This window comes from Cydia amplana, chromosome Z (assembly GCF_948474715.1).
Source record: "Cydia amplana chromosome Z, ilCydAmpl1.1, whole genome shotgun sequence".
NCBI classification, from domain to species: domain Eukaryota; kingdom Metazoa; phylum Arthropoda; class Insecta; order Lepidoptera; family Tortricidae; genus Cydia; species Cydia amplana.
The window spans coordinates 33864889-33885206 of record NC_086096.1 but is presented as its reverse complement, the minus strand read 5'-3'; the positions used below and the strand labels follow the sequence as shown (position 1 = coordinate 33885206).

At 37.1% G+C, this 20318-nt stretch overlaps 1 protein-coding gene across 1 annotated transcript; it reads right to left on the bottom strand.

The window, feature by feature from the left end:
• Positions 1-2728: 2728 nt before the first annotated feature.
• LOC134660685 (uncharacterized) lies at positions 2729-4537 on the bottom strand. The gene has a single exon (XM_063516465.1). It carries the CDS (start codon positions 4535-4537, stop codon positions 3104-3106), a length of 1434 nt encoding a protein of 477 aa, XP_063372535.1. The 3' UTR covers positions 2729-3103.
• Between the last annotated feature and the right edge of the window lie 15781 nt (positions 4538-20318).

Sequence of the window (20318 nt, the reverse complement as noted above, 5' to 3'; positions counted from 1 at the left end):
TACCCCTCTGTGTCCACGAATCGATCGTGAAATATGTTGTAAAGCACTCTTACTATCTGTACAAATTACTACTTTTCTAATTCGCCTGTTAGAGATATAGGAAAGTGCTTGCGAGATTGCGACCAGTTCTACTGTCATCACACAAACATCTCCTACAACCTTAAACATGTTATCCTGGACACATAAAGGATTACGTGTGTCATAAAAAGCGGCTCCCTTTCCAAGCGGACTCTTAGACCCATCTGTGTATAAAATTTGCCAATCCTTATACTTTTGACGTAACTCCTCTAAGACAATATATTTAAGACAGTTATATTCATAAGTATTTTTAGAGTCACTTATACAGTCTAAATTGGAGGTAACCAGATTGTTCACATTTATATTTGATACCCACGTGTTAAGAGAAAACATTTGTAGGCGGTCAGATGAGAATATGGTTTCATCTGCAACATCCCTACCAGCGGTGACTAGAAGAGGCGGTTTTTTATTCACCCAGTACCTATTCTGATTGAGCAAAGTTAAATTGTGTAGCAGGGAGTTGGTTTCGTTATTTGAAGTGGAAAGAGCTTTCAGCCGGTACTTAATTGCAAGAAATCGCCTCCTGACAAATAAAGGTGGAATGCAAATTTCACTTTCCATACTATGGATGGGGGTGGTTCGTATGAAGCCGCCTACAATCCTCAGCGCCTTGTTTTGTGTTTTATCTAGCTTATATGTATTGCATTTTGCACTGTTGTCGTATAAAAAACTAGCATAATCGATTCGGCTCCTAATTAGCGCGATGTATATTCTACGTAAGTGCTTAGGATGTAGGCCCCATGATTTACCAGCTAAGACTTGTAAGACATTAAGGTTTCTTTGTACTTTCTCTGTAATTTCATTGATATGCTTGCCCCAACGGAGTGACCTATCAAGCCAAAGGCCTAAGTATTTATAAGATGTGACCGAAGCTAAAGGCATATTGTTTACTGTTAACTCTACCTGTTGTCGTTTATGCCCTCTGCTGAAAATACAAAATTTTGATTTTTGTTCTGATATCTGTAAACCTAAAGTACCTAAGGTAGTTACAAAATAATCTAATGCTTCCTGAATAGCATTGCGACTAAGGGCGATATTTTTATTACTTTTATATAATATAAAATCATCTGCATACTGACACATATGTACGTTTGTGATGTCACGGCACAATTTCGATGTAGCTATATTAAAAAGGAGCGGGGAAAGTGGATCGCCTTGTGCTAGGCCTTTGCTGGTATGTCTTATTACTGTTTCTTGGCTGTTGACAGTATCTTTAACTATAAGAATCCTATTACTCAGAAAATTCCACAGGTATTTGCATATCCGCTTACCAACTCCTAGGTCATCTAAAATGTTCATTAATTGATCAATTAGGACATTATTATAAGCGCCTTCAATATCCAGGAAGCAAGCGAGTGTGGGAACATTTGTGGTGAAACCGATTTGTATGTGAGAGACAACTCTAGTCAGACAGTCCAGCGATGACTGGCCTCGTCTAAAACCTGTCGTGCACGGAGATAGAAAATGATTTGATTCTATGTACCATTCAAGTCTTTTAACTAGTAAGAGGTGGAGAGTCTTACATAAACATGATATTAGTGAAATAGGTCTAATCTTAGGAGGTAAGTTTGGATTATTGTCTGGTTTAGGTATGGGAACTACTTTAATCTCTCGCCACTGAGAAGGCAGCTCGCCGGAACTTAGAATAAGATTGTATATATGTAACAAATATTTTTTTGCTGAGTCTGGTAGATAGTATATCATAGAGTAAGTGACTTCATCATCTCCTGGTGCTGTGTCTTTTTTTTTTAAACAGTTATTTAGCTCATGAATAGAAAAATTGATGTCTAAAATAGGGTTGTTCGAAAAGCACACGGGAGCTTGTGGAAGAACAAAGTCTGGGGCCAGGCTGCTTAGCATGTTTGACTTTTCTTCATGTGAAAAGTTGTAACTAGATTTTTTAAAACCTTTGATCCATCTCATTCGCTGCCACATTTCTGAGGAACTTGTAGATTCATCTACACTACTACAGTAATTTTGCCAACTCTCTCTCTTTGCATGTAGTATAGCCTTCTTTGCTTCAGCCGATTTTTGTTCTAAAATATCTAAATTGTGAGGTGTGGGGTTTCTCCTAAAAGTGCTCAACGCGAGCCTGCGGTTTGCTACCAATGCCGATAAAGAAGGGTTCCAATAAGGTTTCGGTCTAAATTTTGAATTTGGATACGGGCATAATTTAACAAAAGGAATACTTTCCTCTGTCGCTAGATTGATTTGTGTAGTAAGGTTATCATACATTTCTTGTACATTACGGTCTCCTTCTAGGAGACGTAATGTTCGTTCTAAATGCTCTCTATATAAATCCCAATTAGCTAGTTTATAATTTCGTTTTTTATGCATTACTCTGAGTTCCTGATATATAATCTTTAATTTAATAAATAAGTGGTCACTGCCCAGATTTTCGCTAATAACATTCCATGTAAAATTACCTGCGACATCTGAGGACACGAAAGATATATCTGGTGAAGTTTGTTGAAGTATACCGTTCACCGATTTGACTCTAGTGGCTTGACCATTATTAATTGACACAAACCCAGCTTCTAGTGAAGCGTCAAGAATTTGGGAGCCCCTTATTTCTGTTCTGTAAGACCAATTCGTGTGGTGGGCGTTAAAATCTCCTGCAATTAAACATTTCCTTGGAAAAAGTGTGAAAATGTAGTCCCAATCAGATTGAGTGGTTCTAACTCTCGGTGGACAGTATACTATAACAACGTTATGTAATATATTACAGTTTAAAAGTTTTATACTTATACATTCAATTTCGGTATTTGGTAAATTAATATTCTGTAACTGAGCTTTTATCGATTTGTGAGTAATTACGCAGACTCCCCCATGTAAGTCATCCCTGTCTTTGCGAAAAATATTATAGCCGCTTATGTTTAATGCCGAGCCAGGCTCAAGCCACGTTTCAGATATTAATGCAATATGAACCTTCTCCTGTGTCAAAAAAAGGTCCAATTCTGTTAATTTGGGTCTTAGACTTTGTGAATTCCATTGGACTAAGTTTAAAGTATAATCTTTGCGGCTATTATCCATAATTAAATATAGATAACATATTTAACAAGTCGCCGCCCTTCACGATGTCTAAGACAAATGACACTACTTGTTCAATCAAAAAACTAACTACAGCCTTAACTTTACATTCCAATGTCTGTCTTGATAGACAGATCTCTTTAAGTTTTTGAAGTATCTCTCGAAATCTCGTACTATTTCTCCTCTTCTCTTTCTCATCTTCACCCTCTTGTTTACCTTGATTTGCCGATGGTAGAGCCGGTTGTTGAAGGTCACATTTAGGTTCCTCTCTGCGCTTCCTTGCCTTGATTTTTTGCCTTGGCTGTTTGTTCACTGGAGAAGAAGGTCCGGCTAAGGGAAGAACCTCTTTCAGTTTGTCCTCTTCCTTTCTAATATCTGGTGTAAAGACTACTGCACTAGACTTTTGCGAAGTTAAGGCATCCCGATACGACGTATTCGTACTTAACTGGGTGTTATCAATCGCATCGCTTGGTGACTCTGTAGAGGTGCTTTCTTGCTCATAGTAAAGTTCCATAGCTTTCTTATATGTGCAGAAGTGTTTGCTCATAATCATTCTTAGTCTCTTTTCTTTCAAGAACACTGGACATGTTTTATCCAGTGCCATGTGTGCGCCTTGACAATTGATACACGTCATTACTGTAGTATTGCAGTTCTCGTGGTTTTTTCCACACTTAGGGCACACGATTTTTTTGGTCGGACATGTACGTGCTCGGTGGCCAAATTTCCAGCACCCTGAGCATTGTGATACTGGAAATATATACGGCTCTACTTTAAAGCGACAATCATACGCGTACACATAAGACGGGAGGGAAGTCGCTTTGAAGCAGATACGTATGGCTTCACTTTTAACCCATTGGCCGTCTTCATTAAGTCGATTTAGGCGACGAATTGCCAAGACTACCTGCGAGACATTAAATTCTTTCAGCAGTTCCTCATCCTCTATATCTAGGTCAATATTTCTAATCAAACCAAAACAGTACTCAGCTTGGTTTGACCACTGGCAACTCATCTTCTCATTATTAAAGGTCGAACAGCTTATTAATTTTTCAGCTTGCGTACTAAGAGAAAATTGTATAAGTACCTTGTACGCGCCTTTGAACTTTACTCTCAAAATGCCACTTATGTTTTCTGCTCGTAGCAATTTTGCCATAGCAATTTGTTTGGGTAACGGTTCTTTTGACGTAAGGGATACCTCAAACTCTTCTTTTATACCTTCAGACTCGACATTACCTTGTGTTGAGTGCTGAAGTATACCTGTCCGCAATCGTCTGCGTAGTCGCTTAGCTACCACGGTTGTATAACTGCCTTCGCTATCATCACCTTCGCTGTCAGGGCCCTGGTCACTACAGCTGCGTTTTTCAGCTAGACGCGCATTCTTTCGTATCGCCCTTTCAGGAAGGCTTCGTAAACTTGCGCGATCCCAATCCATGTTCCCACTTACATCATCGAAGAGGATTCCACTTTTTACGCTCATAGAGCGAGACCCTCGACTACATTCACTCATCCAGACAGACAGTTGAACCGAAATTGGATCAAAAAACCTAAATATTTAATTAAAATTTTATGCGAGAAAAATTTCGACAGCCGCTTGACGTGACAGCAACTTGACGTGTGAACCTAGCTTTGTTTTCAGGAAGTAACTAAGGACGTGGAAAGACATCTAAGTACAGTTAGCATAAATAGTAACGGATAGATCAACGTGCCAAAAGTATTTGTCTCCCCCTAGTACTTTTACACATGGAGCTACAATAATATCTCTGACAATTGGTGTTTAAAAGTGTATTTCATACTCTAATTGTTTCATCTTTGTGTAAAGTTATTAGAGAACGGTAAATACTATTTTACCTAGCCCAGTTATTTGCTACTAATATTGACACCTATTGATGCTGACTGTAGGTAAATACTTTAAATAAGATTAAAATGTGGGTACCTACTCGTATTGTCAGGAGCGTTAGCGAAAGTCACCGTTTCAGCTTGGGCAAAAATGTTTTCGTACCTAGGTATGTCCGGATCCTCCTCTGCAGGTTGCATTTATCAACCGATTTTACAGAAATTTTGTGAGCACGGTTCGATAGTTAGATAGAAATTTTCCGTCCTTTCTTTTTTCAGAAATTGTTCATAATGGTGGAAACTGGTATAGTATGACTTTTTAAGCGCCAGTAGGGTCTATTGGCGCTTAAGACTATTATGAGTCTTCTATGGTAATGATATTGATTCAATTCATCTATACTGGGTAAATAGGAACAAAAAAAACTATACTCATCCTTTTCTTTTGGGTGCTAGTACTAGTGTAAGACAAATATATAGCTGGTCAAGCAAATGTCGTCAGTAAAAAAAGGCGCGAAATTCAAATTTTCTATGGGACAATATCCCTTTGCGCCTACATTTTTCAAATTTGCCGCCTTTTTCTACTGACAAGATCTGCTTGACCAGCTATAGTATGATTCTCTTTGTCTATGTTTGAAATCAAACAGACCTTTGACACCATTGATATAGAATAAAGAACTGGATACCCAATCAGCCGCAAAAAATGGCCCCACAAAAGTAACGTTGAAACAGATCACGCGTTACTTTTTCGTTTAGTCTTGTTTGAAACGCTCAAATGTGAAGTTGTCAACAATTACGAAATGTGCCGTTAAAATATGTAAAAATAACAATGATAAAACAAGGAAAAAGGATGGAATGTATTTCTTTCGGTTAGTTCTTTGGATAGCATTACATAATTTATGTAATCTGGTGGTAATTTTATGGTTTTGAATAAATTAATTTGTTAGTACCAAAGAAGGGATGTCAAGGAACAAAAATCTAATGAGTCGATGTGAGGTCAATATTTATTTTTATTTTTATATGGAATTCGTAAGGAATAATATTATGTTTAAATTCAAGATTTCCAAGAAAACCTATGCGACGTGCAAAGTGGACTGCTATTTAATTATAGCAAGAGATAGGGGTGATGCAGTTTTAAACAAAGCAAAACGGCACTTGTGTGATCGGCCCATTTCCCTGTTTCCGACAACCAATAAGGGCTTATATCGACTAACTGTAAATGCTAAACCTGTCTGAACACAGTGACAACCACAGGATTTTTTTGGGTTATTTCCACCAACTCGCTTTGGTGGTAACTAGTGGGAATTATTTTTCCCAGTAGTTACCAGTGGTAAAAGGTGGGAAAAAAAAATCCTAGTAGTTACCACTGATATCAACTTGGTGGTAACTAGTGGGAAAAACCCGATTTTTTTTATAAAGTATGGACTTTATAAAAAAAATCCAATCAGTACCTAAATGTCCCCGTGCACCCGTGCGATGAGTAAATGTAGATCTAAAATACACAGTTATTGTATTTAATAAGTTGAATTTATTTCAAGGAAATTAGTATTTAAAGACGTATACTTACTTATTAAAAATTTAATTTGTTTGAATTTGAACCACGAATTAATTTTATTTAAACTCCCGATTAAATTAAATTTGTTTTATTTATTACTTCAATTGGTTTTTCTGTACAGTAATACCTATTCAAGTGTACCAAAGTGACTCCATTCGTTCATTATTCTCGTTTGACGTTGCTTGACGTAAATACGTTACGTTTAGTGCCATCGGACTAAATTTTTTAACAGTGTTGGTACTTATGTATGCAAATTTCACACTTAATGCTTACGACATTAAGCTCTTTTCTGTACGAAACATTTATCTTGACTCAAAATTTACGTAAGCGTTTTTATCATCAATGCAAATGGTGCGAAACGTCATTGGGATCCACATTTCTTGACGTTTTTGTTCTGCTTTGTGTGTCTATTTCTTTTATATTAAGTCAGTGTTTGACACACTATAAGTGAATATTTATTATAGCTGGTCAACCAAAACTTGTCAGTAAAAAAAGTCGCGAAATTCAAATTTTCTATGGGACGATATCCCTTCGCGCCTACATTTTTCAAATTTGCCGCCTTTTTCTACTGTCAAGATCTGGTTGACCAAGTATATTTTGATTTTTAACAAGCTTTTATTAGGTCGACCTGTGTGTAACTATGTAATGAAATCTAAGGTAACTAATTTAACCATCTTCCAAGGATCGTAGCGTCATGAAAATTGGCAGCTGTATGTAGTTCTGATGACAATAGAATAATATGGTACTGTCGAACTGATCTGATGATGGAGACAGGAGGTGGCCATAGGAACTCTGTGATGAAACAATGCAACCTAATTGTGTTAGGGGTTTTTAGAATTGTCTCGATGAGTATTAGTTGTCTGTCGTAAGAAAAGTACAGTCAGCGATAAAAGCTTGTACTTACCAAAAATTTAATTTTTGCCAAAGACTTATTTTAAGCTTATCTCGAAGTCTACAGACCCAATAGTTTTACTAATTACTTCTTTTACACAATTACAAATACTGCAAAATGTATTAACTTTAATTAATGAAAATAATAAAAACTAATAGAGTTAAATGTCAGTCAGTAGTGTATTTAATCTTAGGTAGACGTTGAATGAAATACATTGTAAATATCTACATTTATTTACAACAACACAAACTCCCAAAATACGCATTTCATAGAATTCACTCAATAAATAAACTCGACGAAGTCCCGACTATATCTCGTTTGCTTTGTTTTCGTTCAATATTTGACGTCTTTTGTTATCACTGTCCCATAGCCGCAATAACCAATTTACTGCTTTAAAAATTGTACCAACTCTGTCAAATACATCCAATAGTTACAAAGACTAGCGAAGCGAAAAGCACAAGCAATTTTCCTTTGCAAGGCAGATTGTGTTGTACTTAAACCTAGTATTCACTGCCCTACTTGCAGTCCTACGATTAGAGTCAGACCAAGCTAAGTTGGCAGCGATTTTTATAGCACAGACTGTGGTAGTGTTATTATTAATTATGACGTTTACGTTTAACCCTTGCACAGTCTGTGCTATCAAAATCGCTGCCAACTTACCTTGGGTCTGACTCTAGATCAGGACGTAGCTGATTAAGTGATGTTCCTTGCTGAACCTTTACGTGATTTTTAACCTTTTACCGCGCTTTTGACAACCGCAACACATGCCTATGCTTAAGTTCCTTAATAAAATATTATGATTTATGTTATAATTAAAGTATAAAACTTAAGGAACTAAAAAGTACAGGATACCGGCAATAATAATAAACTATTTCCCTTGGGTTTTCACTAAACTTGGACCTTTGAATGAGGACCGTGAGTACTAGGTCTTAGCGCACGGGCTTTGCAGCTCGTCCCGTGGACCCTAATTGCACCGTGTCGCGTATTCTCTTTGAGGTCGATGAAACGTATTTCCTGGGCTATTCCCGTAATTCTAAAATATACTTACTGAGGGTCGAAATGATGAAACTAGGAATTGGTCGTGTTTTCTTTTTACAAGGCAGTTAATAGGAGGATTTAATTGATATTTATTACAGCTACGCTATAATTGAACGCAGTTAACGTTGCGACACATGAAGTTCAAGTAGATAGGTACCTACCTACCTATAATAAAACGTGGTGAGTGTTTATGTCCTCAAATTTTGCATCAGTATGACACCTACCTACTACTTTTATTTTAACTTGAAAAATTAAAAACTACCTAATCTTGAAAAATAATGTATGTCGTGAAATATTTTGCTAGGATTTCTGATATCCTAACGGAAAATATGAAAAATTTAGTAGTTTGTTCCAAACATTCCAGAATTTTTGAGACCTTACCCAACTTTCGGCTCTAGCACCAGGAAAAGGTTATTAATTTTACTACACAGTGCGTAATAACAAATTTTATCGGCCTTGAATTAAGTATTCAAATTAGGAAGCAGAGTTCGTGATCCGAGAAACCGGGGCCGTGATGAAAGCCTCATTAGATCAAGGCCCCGCACTTCGTCAGATTAACTGGTCCAAATTAATATTTATCTTCCTCGTACCTAATTGGGGCATCATGCTATTTTGCCTTTTTGTGCGGAAAATAAGGTGGTTAAGTGCTCGACATGCTAATGCCCAATAGATGGAACCCTGCTGTCACCTCTATTGACAATTCCTTAAGTTTCAAGATGACATGTACTGGGACCGCGTCGAGCACCAGTACGTTCACCTTACACGGTTAAATTTAATGCGCGATCAGGAGTTGAAAAATATTAAACCTAAATAGAATTCAATACGCCAAATCTCACGCAATTTACTTTACCATCTAATTAATTTTAATTACAGTTAATGGTATCGTTAAAATAAATAACCGTTGGATACATGAATATGAATATGAATGAATACTTTTATTGAAGGGAAGTATGTCAAATGTTTAGTTGGTACAGCACTGGGGTTATAATTTGTCAAAATGTCAACCGTTTGGCTTTGTGAAATTATTATAGATCGTCACGCCGTGAAGAACACCAAATATCAGTTTTTTTAATGAACAATTACTATAATGTTATTTTCTTCAAAATGTTAAGTACGTGTGTGCTGGCAGCGATGGCCAACGAGTCAAGCTGCCAGCGTGTCGTTGCCTATATATTAGCAGACATAAGCATTTCCTTTAGAAATTCGATTTCATAATACTCAACTAATAATGAGATGGGACGAACGCAAATCTCCTATAGGTAGCTAAATTGCGTCAATCACCAACCTTGAACGTCTATGTGTCGTCCGTTGAACGCACCGCCCGCCATTTGCCAAAGAGAGACGCAAATTTTCATACGCAGAACCTTGAAAATTTGCCAAATGATATTCCCAAGTCCCGTGTTCCATCCGTATTTTCGTTAGGCAAGTGTTTACTAAAACAATATAATTATAAATGTATAAACGTTTCCCGGTTGATTCTCTAAATTGACCGCGTCAAAACAAGTGAGAGTAAAAACAGAACGCGAACCGGAATTGATTTGCAAATGGGTCGAGACTCACACTCACCGTCCGACTATAAATTCAGATTATATTTACCTTAATTTCGCATTTTTCAGCGTCGAACATGAAATGATACAAAATAATTAGGGCGAGCGAAGCGAGCCCTATCACTATTCGACAAACTATGCATTCTTGTGGTACACTTTACGGAAAAACTACTGCACTGTTAGGTTTGAGATTTAACATAGTAATTTAAATTCATGTCTAGATGTGTTATCAAACATAAAAATATCATTTTATAAACCTAAAAAAATTAAATAATGTAATAACACTTTGTATTACTACTAGCGCCATCTGTTGGCAAAATAATGAATTAACATTCGTGCTAATGTTAATTATTTATTTCTCTAACAGATGGCGTTAGTAGTAAAAAAATAAATATTGGACGTCGTAATACAAATTGACTAAGCCCCAGAAAAGCTCAAGAAGGTTTGTGTTGTGGGTACTCGGACAACGATACCTATGTGGTGTTTTCAATTTCATGTCGATGGTGCTTATACGCCATTAACAACGATGAATACAAAAATGGGTTAAAATTTTGGAATCAGACCCACCTCGCTTCGCTTGGTTTGATTCCCAATTTAGCATAGAGTTTGTGCGGAAAGAGAAGAGTCGTGGATTGTATTGGGCCCCATACATTCCACGACTCTTCTCTTTTCGCACAGACTCTATAAGTTTTTGTGAATACCTACTAGAACAATCAATCTTGCTGTATATTCACTGCGGAGGTCAATTTACTCATATGTTTTGTGACGCTGATGAACTGATCAGTCATGTTAAGTTAACAAACGTAAATCGGGTATTTTTAGTTCGAGAAACAGTTTTGGCGCCATTCATTTATTACGTAAGATGATTTTGGGGCGGAGGGGGGGTCGCAATTTTTTCTTACTAGGGGGAGGGAGAGGGTTTTTATAGTTCTTACGTAAGTAAGATCACAAAGATGCGTTTTTTTTAATTTCTACGAAATTATGACGTTTAAAATAATAATAATACTTCCACACTCTATGCTATAAAACACGGTGCAGAGTTAGCTTAAACGAGCTCAAGTACCTTTGTCCTGTACAAACGTACGTACAAATAAATATTCATAAAAATATTTTTTTTGAATAATAAACACTAAAACAAACCAAACGTGTACTCATGTTTTCCTTAAGATTCTAACGTAATATATGCTAATATAGGAGTGAGAGGGGGGGTCAGCCTATTTTTATTATTTTTTTACATATAGGGAAGGGGGTCAAAAACTGGCCAAAATGGTCTTACGTAATCAATGAATGGCGCCTTTAGTGTTACTATTGCTTGGAACAGCTAAAATTATAAATTATAAATAAAGATCAAATTATAATACACACTTCAGCGGCTTAGGGCCGATATACACCACTGCAACTTGTATGGGAACTACACGCCAACTGCACGCCAATTGCAACGTCGGCGTGCAGTTCAACAAAATGGCCAGAACCCTGGCAGTTCCTAGTGGAACTCAGATTTGGTGCAACACAGGCACACGCTGTCTTAATCAATCGACACGTCTTGATGAGCACTTATAGAGCTGATGCCGAACCTTAGCTGTACCGAGTGGAACTCAGGTTTGATGCAACATAGAGACACACGATGTTTTGGACATCCGACTCGTCATGATGAGCACTTGGGAGAGCAGTACCCAAGATAGAGCTGATGCTGAACCCTGGCACTACCTAGTGGAACTCAGGTTTGTTGCAACATAGGCACACGCTGTTTTGGCCATCCGACTCGTATCGATGAGCACTTAGGAGAGTAATACCCAAGATAAAGCTGATGCTGAACCCTGGCTGTACTTATTGCAACTCAGGTTTGGTGCAACATAGACACACGCTGTTTTGGACAACCAACTCATCATGATGAGCACTTCGGAGAGCAGTACCTACCCAAGATAGAGTTGATGCTGAACCCTGGCAGTACCTAGAGTGGAACTCAGGTTTGTTGCACTTAGGAGATTAAGTACCCAAGATAGGTTTGGTGCAACAGGCACACGCTGTTTTGGTCATCTGACACGTCTTAATGAGCACTTAGATAGAGCTGATGCTGAACCCTGGATGTACCTAGTGGAACTGTGTGTGTGTGTTTATGTGCGGAGCAGCGTGATTACCGCCAGTAGGTGTCCAGACGGGATAGTTTTTCGCTCAACTGTGTGGTGTGGACGCAAAAATTAAATTCAAGGACATTGGCTCGCTGACCCAACATTATGTAAGAATGCCAGTTGGCTTCCTTACAAAAAGTACTGGGCGACCGTGTAGGATGTAATAATAAGCGCTTATGAAATTGTATATTATATGTGGATGATATTGGCAATTTGATTTTGTCGTCTGGACACGTTTTTAATGGACAAAGTGAAAGCTGTAACAGACAGGCGTACCAGACAGCAACCGGGGTCCGGTTAGTATATTTCTTTCTTGCTCTCACTTATAGCTGCGTTCTTAACGGGCCCACTCGATCGATCATGGAACAAGCCTCGGACTGGATCAAAGTCGCGGTCCGGTACGTTTAGGTAGGAAAACTCCGCGAGCCCTTACAAAGCTCTGCTTTTTGCTAGTATTATTACCTATATAAGTTTCCTGCCTAGTAGCTGTTATTTGGTTACTCGTATGTTTAAATACAGCAAGTTAAAATTTTCTGATAGTTTTGAGCAAGCTGCGGTTGTATTTCGTATGTATCTTGACTGTTGTGAAACATATCCATTAATACATACTAGTAGTTCGCCCCGAACTGAGAACTCGCGGTTAACCAAAAATTATATAGCTAGAGACAAACCAAAGAAAGTCTGCAGCGCTAGATTAAAAGTAGTTTTTAAAAATCAGTATGCGACAACACCACAGAAAATGGATTAAATAGTCTTGATACTTGTGAAATTTCTACCATATTTACCGTCTATGAAAAAATTTAGCTGTATGCACAGCTTAATTTTTATGGTAAAATAAATTTCATTCCAACAATAGATGTCACTATTAATATGTAGACATATACTAATATTGATAAATAATATTGGGAGAATGTGACATTTGGCTTCATCAAAATTAATAAGCTTTTGTAATATCCGCGACGGCGGTAAATAGGTACAGAGGGCCTACCGCGAACACCGAAGTTCTCAATATGCGAGCATCTTTCTCTTTTACTCCCATTAAGGCGTAATTAGATTGACAGAGAAATTGCCCGCAATTTGCGAACTAAAGTTTTCGGAAAAACGAAATAAACCATTAAAACAATAAACATACAAGGTGTCCCAAGAAGTAGTGATATACTGAATGTTTTATTTTTCTAAGCGCCCTTGAAGTTGTGAACATACTGGGTAATTTTATCTTTCTTGGCATTAATTTTCTTTTAATTCCATTCAAAGATCTAACGATAGTAAATGTTACCATACTGAATTGGCCTATCTATCAGCTTAGCACACAAAAAAAATCAAGCATCTACCGCAATAATTCACGTCACCATAAATAAAAATCTCATCGTACTCGGCGATAGGTGAAAAATTAAAAAAAATCATAACTCCGAAAATACGAAAAATCGCGGAACATACATGGGGGTGATTCAGATAGCCCTCTAGGTCCTCTACCTCCCAGCTTCAGTATATCACTACTTCTTGGGACACCCTGTATATTAAAAATTAATTTTAGCTTTAACTAGTAGGTACCCATGCCGTGAGCATAAGCATGGAGGTTGTGGGTTCGAGCTCAAAACCCGGCTAGTACCAATGAGTTTCTCGAAATGTTAGAGGAAGTTCATAAGTATGCCTATACCTATTAGGTGTGTTCAATTTGCTGTGAAACCTTAGTCTAAACCAATATTATATTATCTAAGTAGGTACATATGGTGAAGTATTAAGATGTTTCATTCCACTTACCCGTCATCAACTCCAAATTTTGTAAACATTGTCGTTTTTCAGCTTGAATCGCCTCGTGCTGACTTTTTACAAGTGTAAAATTATTCGTCACGCGGAAAAGTAACTCCCGCACGCCGGTTTTGTAAGGTTTCACCATGTTTATTCCGTTCATCACAAAACACAATGAATATTTAAACGATTTTGACAAACATACCATAGTGCATGACGTTTACTGACTGCTTAAAAAACATTGCCATATGTAGTTTTTTAATTCGATGTCAAATTATTGCGCTGCAGACTTTCTTTGGTTTGTCTCTATTGACTTTGTTGAACCTACTTCTTTAGGTACTTGTATAGTGCGACATAAAATAATACAAAATAAATGAGGGCGCCACTTTCTACGTAACTGTCACATTTGTGACGTAAAATGCTTACACAAATACACATGGCAACAATTTAGTATGGACATTTTTGAGTTCCATTTTATTTAATTTCTACTATTTTATGTCGCTCTATAGGCGGCAATGGATCAAAGATGGATTTATTGCAAGGTCTGTGGAGCCTTTAACTGATTGATTTAAGAAAAGAGTAGTATGTATAATATAGTTGGCCAAGCAGATCTTGTCAGTAGAAAAAATGTAGGCGCGAAGGGATATGCTCTCATAGAAAATTTGAGTTTCGCGCCTTTTTCTACTGACAAGATTTGCTTTTTTGCATCAATTTTGAAGCGCCATTTACAAGTTTAGCGTTAAGTAATATAGATGGCGCTATTTTTTCGAATAAAGGGCTTCGTATACGGCTGCCCCTCCCCTGGATTTAAGTCACCACCATAGAGATTAAAATAAACTGTATCTGTGCTAAGCCGAAATATTTCCTGTCAAATGTCAAATACATATATTATGTTTATTCTATTTTATTTTTATGTTGCTAATTATTTCAAAATGGTAAATTTAAAAACGATATTATAAAAGTGTAAGTCGAGCACTTTCATTTGATACTAAACTCGACCATGTTTCTTGCAAAAAAATAACCAGAATAGCAAGACCTCTCACAAACAGCTTTTTGGCCTTCTAAGCTCTTCTAGCTCAATAACCTCTTGATCGGGCCTGCTCATAATTTAATGACTAAAATATAATGCCCTCGACTACACGTTTACCCAATTTCATTTAAATTAGAACAAATTTACTTAAGTTATTGAGTATCAAACTATCTTCTGACAGTTCAGCTTAAAAACATCGAAATGCCGAGACGTGCCGCTAGCCAGCCGCGTGTTTAAAGTCGAATGTAAGAACTTCGCTTCGCTTCGCTCGCTCGTTCGATAAGTAATTTAGTTACCTATAGGTAAGTATACCTAAAAGAACCTTGACTGCAAATTCAGTACCGTCAATGACCTGTAGGTAGTAGGCTAATTTCGTATTTATTTGTCTGTGATCAGATGTGGATATTATTGGCAGATATACAATACTTCATACCTGTACGTAATACAGTAATCCCTCACACGAGAAACCTGATGACCTGAAAATGAAATTGAGAAATAATCCTTCCTCCTATGCCCTAAATAGTCCTTGGTCCTTGCATCCTATGCAAATCCTATGTGACTTAGTTGAAGGTGCGTATTAGTGTTTATATTTTACACTTTGTGATACATCAACATTACGGCGTTATTTCTATAGGTTTCTATTCTATACCACCTTAACTGCGTCACCAGCATCGCCACTGATAAATCCAGTGAACTACATATATATATTATATCACCTACTTTTCCACTACAAATTGCGCAGAAACATTGAAAAAATTCACAGACTTATAAAAATCATAAACAACCTTGTAAATTTTAACATTCTATTTACGATCGAAATAGTTTACCTACCAATTTTCCCGTGCTAAAATGCTTGTGTTGCTAAATTTAACACATGCGACCTCAATACTGGGATCTTTCACGTTCATGTACATAACCTACTTATAATAATTTAGAGATCACAAAATAAATTGCTATTCTAGTTTTCCTTGGATACATAGACATTTATGTCATGTCGAGCAGTGCAGAGTAATATTTGATGCGATGTGGTTGTTACCATTATACTTACCTTGACCATGTCTTGAGTGAGTCAGTTCTTCCTCTGCGGCAATTGGAAACGGTGTTGGCTAACTAGACCAATCTAACTAACCTGCACGATTTTGATAGCACAGACCACATGCACAGACTGTGCAAGTGTTATTTTAACGTTATAATTTCATAGAAGTTTGAAAGTTACAAAAAAAAAATACAAAAATACAAAATACAAAAATACAAAAATTTTATTTCGTTACCAGGCATATGAAACATATAGGATAATACAAATCAGATTCACTTAAAAATATTATTGTTATCGCATGTTTTAATATAACCTTTTACCTACGGGGTATTTTTACGCACCGCCGCTCCTAAATACCTTTTTATGGAGGGCGCTGGGATGAGTTGATTTTCGCGAAAATACCTATTTAAAATTTTCTTATTCTCTACTTATCACATTTAGAGCCAGCGCGAGCTACGCGCTACGACCGTAGCAGATGACACGGGAAAACCCGTATGTAGCGAAAAGTGCCTAGAGGGTCGCTGGCAGTGAATGTGTTACAGAGCGGGCGCGTAAAGCCAGGAAAAATATGGCGCGCCACCTGAAACTTGCGACGTAAGATATTACGATCGCGCAGGATTTCACGTTTTACCTCAATAACTCTGAATTATTCTGATTAAAATTTCGCTGTTCTTCGCAAATCTTTCGGCTATATCACTAGCTATTTTATACTAAAAATATTTTCAGTCCTTTGTATTATTAGTTCATTTGTGTATTGGGTAAAATTCTTTAAAATTAGGTACCTACACAGTAGCACACTCGAGGAAATTGCGTCGCTTAAAACAAAAACAGGCATTTTTTGTGTTCACTAAAGAACGTCTATTGTTTAAGTCGTGTATTCTTGTGAAATCGTTAATGATTCATTTAAAGACTGCGTGAATTTTGTATCATAGTTATATATAAATGGACCGTGAGCATGTAATAATGAGTGTGCCATAAAGTAGACAAGTGGAGTAGCGCGGAGATAACGCGCCAGACTACACGACTGCACTTCCGATTTGTAAATGTACACTTGAGGTTATTTTCCTGCCTGCATAATATAATGCTATATTTAAGTACTCCTTTCAAATCGATAGCGAGCATTGTTACTAGAGTCAGACTAAGCTAAGTTTTATAGCGCAAGTGTTATTTTAAACGTCAAACTTCTATGAAATTATGACGTTTATAACACTTGCACAGTCTGGGCTATCAAAATAGCTGCCAACTTAGCTTGGTCGAACTCTAGGTATAAGTATCTCGAAGATCCTAACAATACAACTGCGTTTACACGTCTTATACATGTGTGTCAACTTGAATCACTTTAGAACCCAAACTCCTTATTTGACTGTGCAATTAATGTAACTTCTTTATATTTACCCCACTATTACCGCTCCGCTTTACCAGTGCTTTAAATGCTGAGGCACTTCTAATAGGTACACAAACTGTAGTCTCTAACGAAGATATTAGCAATCCCGGTCAGCGATCCTGATCACTTTTGGCCGATTGCCAAAACTGCGGTCCTCCGATTAATACTGCTAATAAGCATGATCTGTTTTCGGTGCCAGGTATGTTGTTGCAGTGGTACCTATATCAAGATAATAGGTACATACAATACAATACAAAACTCTTTATTTCACACCTCACATACACGTAGTTTACAATAAATGTACAATAACATAAACAAAGACAATAGAGGTAACAACAGGCGGTCTTATCGCTTAAGAGCGATCTCTTCCAGACAACACTTGGGTATCGGAGACAAAAGAATACATACATAATAGGTATGCTAATTTTGACTTGATGAAGAATGTCTCTTTTTCATAACGGTATCATTGGAAACTATATGGATAATAGTACAGATTTACCGTAATTTTGTTCCAAGCGTTCGTCATTCATGATTACTTTTTATTTTAAGTATGTGATCAATGATCATGTAGAAGTCTTACTAGGTCTAACGTGTCTTATCGATGTTAAATTTTACAAATCAAAGCGGAAGTAGGCAATACATCATAGGTGTAATTAAAACTAGCACGAGGCGTGACCCTGGGAAGTAGGTACTTGGACTAAGAATTTCATTGCCATGTCACAGTACTAGATAAGAATGAAAGAGATTCAAGTACCTAAGATGTTATGATGATCTTTGTGATAACACTGATAACATATTGTGATCACTCCTGCCTGACCCGCTTGTAATTGTTTGGGCAATGAATAATTTTTATTTCAGCTCGCTAATTGATGAATGCAGAAAAAACAGTGCGCTTTTAGGTTATTTAAGTACTTTTGAAGTTAATTTTTCAGGTTAATAAATAATATAAGTATAGTCTAGCTATTTGCGTAGGTAGTGTAGGTACCGCAAAAGAATATCTAAAGCGAAAACCATTTTAACCTCCAAGTAAATAACCATTCGGACAGGTCAATTAAACTCGAGAACGTAACGTAACAGAAGATGCCAACATATATCTACCTAGCCCACATGGTAACCATATGTTATATGAAACCACTCTGTGGTAACGGTGTTAATACCTTTTCATTTGCATGCTTAGTTTTAACCAGCCTCCGTTTTGCGAGAGCTTTCGAGCCAGCGCGGTCAATGACGCGCCAAATTTTCCGCCCAACGCGACCACTGACATTCGGCGGAGTTTTTCACCGGCGCGAAACTTGAGGTCGATCCTTTGTGCTATTTCAGGACATCCTGGACTCGAGCCAGCACGTCCGACGCAGTAGCTTTGGTTCTTTGATCCCGGGTGTTTTCACACCAATTACATCTTTATCTACATTAAAAGAAGTTTTAAAATGTCTTGCGGTTTAATTGTACCTACTGGTTGAATTTTGTGTTTCCTTTGTTTTGATATTATCCAGGTCCAACTGGTGATTTCGGTGAGATATGAGGTTTTTCAATGCTGAGGTTATGGCCTGTGTGTAGTTTGCTCTGTATATGGTATTGTATTGCAGTCAGTGCTCTTTTCTAAAACGTGTATCCTCTTGTACAAGGAGTCAGCAAGGTTAGCGACTCTTGCCTACTTGCCTAGAACATTGAAAGCAATATTTCTGAATTGGCATAGCACCGATAATTTTTTACACGACTACGTCAAAGCCAGGAGTATATGTATAGGTAAGGGTTTATAGTTTTAGCAATCAATATTTGCACATATGTATTTATGTACGTAGCTATGTGTATATCATCATACTTACCGTTAAAACCAGATTTTGTTATTATTGCTTCTCAAAGAAGATGGAACGAAAACATCTTAATCCTAAATACCTTAATCTTACGTCTAATTTTTAGAAGTTTATAATCACAAAGGAAAAGTTTATCTCTGTTTAAAGCAAGTCTTGTAGGTATACATACATGAGAATCTCTGAACAGTATACAAGAAAAAAAATAGCACTTTAAAATGTAGAATTTTAGGACCGAGGGAATATATTGGACAATTTGCGCTCTATAATGTTTTTGTTTTGATTATTCTATTTTCCGCATTTAATTTGGTTCACAGCTGTTTACTATTCCGTCGCTTGGCGTTGTTGTGTATCTAATAATAGTCCTCCATTACATTCGTAACCGTCACGCATTTATCTTCCGGTTACTCTTTCAACATCGTATCTCTATTTTCATATTTTTAAATGTGAACCTTATTTTAAAACACCAAGGGATATTTTATATATTAATAATAAGTAAAGCTGACATCAGGAGAATTAGGAGATCTGTTTGACGCAGGTGTCCGAAACGGCAGGAACTAGTCCGACCTTGGAGCCTGTTCGAAGAGTATTGGGATACATATATTTTTCGACTCCATTCAGTACCTACTATGGAACCTCAGATTTCTAAAACGAAATATTTGATTTAATTGTTTTCTTATCCAGTTTAGCCCACACTGTTAACTGACAGTTCGTAAACCTCATTACAAAAGGCATAAAGTCCACCGATGGACAGTTCAGTGTTGCTGTTTGTACCTACATGAGACATTTGGGAGCGGTCAAGGTGCTCAAAATATCTTAACATTAATATCATTTGCTAATTCAGTAATAGAGCCTTTCATCATATATTTGTGAAACATTTGGCCGCTCTTTACCTAGGCATAGGTAAAGAGCGGCCCCTACCTTCTCTTGACATTAAGGTTAAAATTTAAATTGCTTTTTCTTCAAAAGCCGGAACCTACTGGCACGTGTGTTTTGACTAGATACGTACGCAGTATTGTACGGTATTGTATTTTTGCTAGTTTTTAGAAGCGATTCTTCGATCTTTATAAGTTTGATGATGAGCCGTGTCATAGAGAAATATAGTAAGACAAGAGTGCTAGACTTTCCGGTCGGTGCTATATTGTCAAGTAGCAGTACTGATAGTTCCGCTACTCGATGCTAGATGTAAACACTGAAAATAATAATCGTTTT

Coding starts and splice junctions, on each gene's coding strand:
- LOC134660685 (XM_063516465.1), bottom strand. CDS start 4,537: ATGGATTGGGATCGCGCAAGTTTACGAAGCCTTCCTGAAAGGGCGATA.